We start from the raw sequence: 4,418 nt of genomic DNA, 5'->3' as shown, positions 1-4,418 counted from the left end.
GTGTGTGTGTGTGTGTGTGTGTGTGTGTGTGTGTGTGTGTGTGCGTGCGCAGATATGGGTCTGTGTAATGAATTTCTATTAGATTTGTGTTTATTCCCCTTGTGCTGATAAGGGAGATGGGGGTAATGACTGAACTGGGTTTTTGCCACTGCAGACGCATTCAAAAACAAATTCAGCGCTGAGGGGAGAGAGGCTATCAATCAGCCTAATCCAATCAAATCGAGTATTTGATGACCCACGAAAACCTTGTTTATAATTTATATCTGTAATTCATCTCATTTCTATAATTCCATAACAGTTTACAGCCAAATTGCCGGCAATCCTTTTTTTTTTTACGACCCCAGACGGAGGAGGGAGGTGACTCCTGGTGTCTGGTGGCCACGGTGGCTTCAGAAACACATCAGGAAATAACTGTAAGGCGATGTTGGTCACCTGGCGAAGAGGCAGCGCTGTCGAGCCGGCAGAGCGGAGAAGAAATTCTCTTTTATCTTATTTCCTTAAAAGCTGATATTTTGAAGATAGATGCCTTTAAATATACTATCAAGCTCACATACAGTACACAAGGTTATGTAATATGAAGTTAAATGTATTGTATTTTAAATCAGTATTGACTCGTGATGCTCGGTCCTTTCTGCAGTAGTAACCCAGTTCATTCACAGTGCTCTCGATTGTTGCACCATAGCGTGAGAAAGAAAAGAGGTTGGACATGCAGCCGGATTAAGGGGCTGCTGCGGCTCAAGGTCGGTGGTTTGATCCCGGCACGGCCCGCATGTCAAAGTGTCCTTGAGTGAGACATTGAACCCCAGGTTGCTCCCCGGCCGCTTCACAGCGGCCCACTCCTCTTAAAAATGCTTCAGAAGAGTAAAAGCCAGATGTCAAATTTCTAGATTAAATGTAAATATCATTATTTTTTTAATTAAAGGTAAAAGATGATTGTAAAGTTGAAGGTTTAAGTTTACTGTGGGTTTCGTGGGTTGTGCTTTAGCGGCTGAGCCAGCAGGATTCTTCTCTATCCTTTCTGAACAATCTCAACAATCTCTTTCTTCCCTTTTGTCTGCAGGTTCCTGGGAGCGTTCTGGAACCGGGTCTAGTCGACCTCCACCAGATCAGCCTGGTCCCAGCCGGTCCGGTGGCGGCACCGCTAGACGAGTCCTGGGAATGGGATGAAACCGATATGACAATCACAGAGCTCGAGCCGCAAGAAGCACCAGAGCCCGACCTCATGCACAACCGCCACTCAGAGCCAAATCTGCCTTCGGACAGCATCCTGTCCAACGGGAATCGACCCGATGGGATTCGAACTGGTGTCCCAGCCAGTCCTGAGATGTCATCCCATATGATGGCCGGATCCTCCTCAGAGATTCGGCCCAATGTGATCTCCCAAACTCTTCCTCCGAGCAACAATAACGTCTACCAGGTGTACAGCCTCCATACGGTGGAGTTATACAGGCAGCCTCAGTTTCCTCACGCTTCCTCCTCGCTGCAGAAATCTAAATCGGGAATGCGGAAACAGCAGCTCCTGCTAAAGAGCCTGAGTAAGGACTCCTCGTTCTCCTCCATCGAATCCCTCCCGGACCTCCTGGGAGGTTTGATGTCAAACACAGAATACAGCAGAATCGTTGCACACCGGGACGGGGAGAGTGAGAGCGGCAGAGGAAGCGACCATTCGGCGAGCAGTCAGCGGTCAGAGAGCGAGAGCGGGATTGTTAGTGATACAGGGGACACGGAGACGAGGACTACAAACTCAGAAGTCAAGGGAGAGGAAGAGGATCTGGGGGAAGAGGACGAAGAGGAGGAAAAGAATCAGAGGAAGTTAGAAACAGTTGAAGGGACTCATGTGGCACCACACAAAGGCAATGTCACAAAGTCCAACCAAAGAACCAAGAAAGAGGAGAGTATAAAGGACAAAGGAAAGAGAAGGGAGGAATGCAGAAGAAACAGAGAGGAGGAGAAAAGGAGGAGGCACAGGAGGGGAGGAGGTGAGGCGGTTGAGATCCTAATCAACAGGCGAGGAATCCTGACTCCCACCAACTCCGACTCTGACTTTGAGGTGGGAGGACTTGGCGTAGACTCCTCTAAGCCCTTTACGTCCCGCAGTGACTTCACGGAGTTCAAAGTAGACCTGTTTAACGGTTTGGCGACTCCTCCTGTTCTTGGCCACCGGGCGTCCAGCCCCGGATTATCTCAGGGCTCCTCCTTGGAGTCCCTCCTGGCTATGGGTGTGGAGTTATTCCCCTCCAAAGACCAGCTGCATCGTAGCGCCTCTCTGGAGAGCTGCCTGGTCCCGTGTCGTAGCGCCGAAGAGACCGGAGGCAGCCTGGCCAGCCTCGGGGAGCTGGACCTGGGGCAGAGCAGAGACCTGGACGGAGGCGATCCAGGAAGGAACAATGAAAGCGCGCAAGGACAACCGAGCTCTGGGGAGCTCAGCCGGAGAACCCTCGACCTCCTGAAACGCCTGGAGAACATCCAGAGTCCTCTGGCAGCAAAAATGACCCGCAGTGTTTCTGACATGACGCTTCGGAGCGGCTCCCTGCAGCGGGGCAGAATCCCCGCCTCGCCGTCTCTCGGTGGTCGTCACGCCCCCCTCTCCGGGTTGTCGGGCTCCTCGCGGAAAGGCCCGCCGTCCCTGATCAACGAGAGTTCGGCGACGGCGTCGCTGACAGAGCTGAGTAGCACCGAGGACTCTTCTCTGGGGTCTGAAGATTTTGCGACGCTCCGTAATCAACGCCACCTCCTCCTGGATCCCGCCGCCGCGTCATCCAACGCCAACTCGAGCTCCTGCAGGAAACGCTGCCACGGAAACAGCCAAGGAGGGCACGGCATGGATGAGGCGGATGCGGCGAGTTTGAGCCTGCTGGTGAACGTCTCCTGCACGTCGGCGTGCACGGACGAAGACGAGGACGACAGCGACCTTCTGTCGTCCTCCACGCTCACGCTCACTGAGGAGGAGCTCGGTGTTCGGGACGGAGAGGACGAAGACGGGGAGAGGTTGAGCGGTGCCTCTTCCGGTAACGACGAAGACGATGACGAAGAGGAGATGGAGGGGTCTTACGTCCTGGGGCTGGAGTACATGAAGAGGGAGCTGCAGAGTTGGATCCGATCTCCTCGCACCTCATCTTCCTCCTCTAAAACAGAGGCGGTCCTCCGGGACGAGCTGCAGTGTGGGACCAACCTGTCCTCCGCCTTCACCTCCTCCTCTCACCGCTTTCAAAACTGCCCGAAATTAACAGAAACCAACACCGATAGCAGCAACAACAAAACCAAAAGAGACAACAAGGAACGGGAAGAAGAGGAGGAGAACCGGAGGAACGCAACGAGAAGCTACATCAGCCAGTTTGTGGACGACGTGGAGAACGGGAACGTGGACCAGAGCTGTTTGAGGGGGAAAGACGAGGACGACGAGCTCCTCCGAGAGGAGTCGAGCGTGTTCACAAAGAAAGGAGAGTCGCTGAGGGAGTCCTACATGTTCGCCAAAACAGCAGAGTCAGCTCAGGACGTCGGCGACTTGATAGTGAAAACTATCGAGTTGAACTCGACGAAGCAGCTTCCTCCGTCGCCGTCCTGCGAGCTCCTCCCCTTCCTGTCCACACGTGCCTCCTCTTTGGTGGGACAGCTGAGAGGGGAGCTGCCCTGCCACAGCTCCTCCCTCCCCTCGCCTCCGTCCCTCTCACCCGTCGAGGACTGCAGATCCAACGATGCCTCACGAAACAACAATAACGGCAGGCCGGCAGCCGGGGGACGGAAGGCCATCACCAGCCAGGAGAAGTTCAAGTTCTCGTCTTTTGTGACGGAGGAGACGAGGAGGGAAGTCAGAGACAAAAAATCGTCCTTGCCTCCCAAAAAAAGGCACAATTCTCACCCCTCCTGCTGCGGCCACCTTACCTCCCCCTCCTCTCTCCGTCCACGCGGCGTCGACAAGAAGGAGAATGTGCACGACTTTGTCATGGAGATTATTGACATGACCTCACTTGCACTGAAGAGCAAAGAGAATCAGCCCGAAGAGCCGAACCAGACGGACTCCATGCCGGACCAAGGTCCTGCATCACTAGCCCAGATTAGAGACAAGGTACACAAGAAATACAATTGAACACATGCACATTGTTAGATTGCAAATGCAAAACGGTAATCAAACAGAAGTTAAAATAACAGTTCAGTACGGCTGCAGACGATAGTTATTGGGTACTTTTGTCCCGTTTGACCTCACGTACGTACGCTGCACATTTTGAGGGCAAAAGTTGTCTTTGCTCACTGAGTTGGAGTACTTCAATAAATCGCATCACAGATCAGAACTCTTAGGATGTCATTTCTTCAGTATTTCTTCGCAAGTGAAGTCATCTGGAAGCCAATCAGTTTTCATTTCTTTCTGAAAAAGAAATCAGGCAGAAAACTTTGCTCCGCTTGTAAAAGTGTAAAATATG

The 4,418-nt window shown here is 52.6% G+C and overlaps 1 protein-coding gene across 1 annotated transcript in view; it reads left to right on the top strand.

The window, feature by feature from the left end:
• The window catches only part of LOC116383690 (A-kinase anchor protein 6-like), an 81,449-nt gene that overhangs the window by 69,691 nt on the left and 7,340 nt on the right, over window positions 1-4,418 (top strand). The window contains exon 7 of the mRNA XM_031847713.1: window positions 1,061-4,066. Coding sequence (XP_031703573.1) covers window positions 1,061-4,066 — 3,006 coding nt within the window. The remainder of the gene's footprint in view (window positions 1-1,060; window positions 4,067-4,418) is intronic.

Source organism: Anarrhichthys ocellatus, unplaced genomic scaffold (genome assembly GCF_004355925.1).
Source record: "Anarrhichthys ocellatus isolate YVR2014 unplaced genomic scaffold, GSC_Weel_1.0 scaffold7, whole genome shotgun sequence".
Taxonomy (NCBI): Eukaryota; Metazoa; Chordata; class Actinopteri; order Perciformes; family Anarhichadidae; genus Anarrhichthys; species Anarrhichthys ocellatus.
Note: the sequence above shows the minus strand (reverse complement) of the source record. Positions and strands in the feature narration are given on the sequence as shown.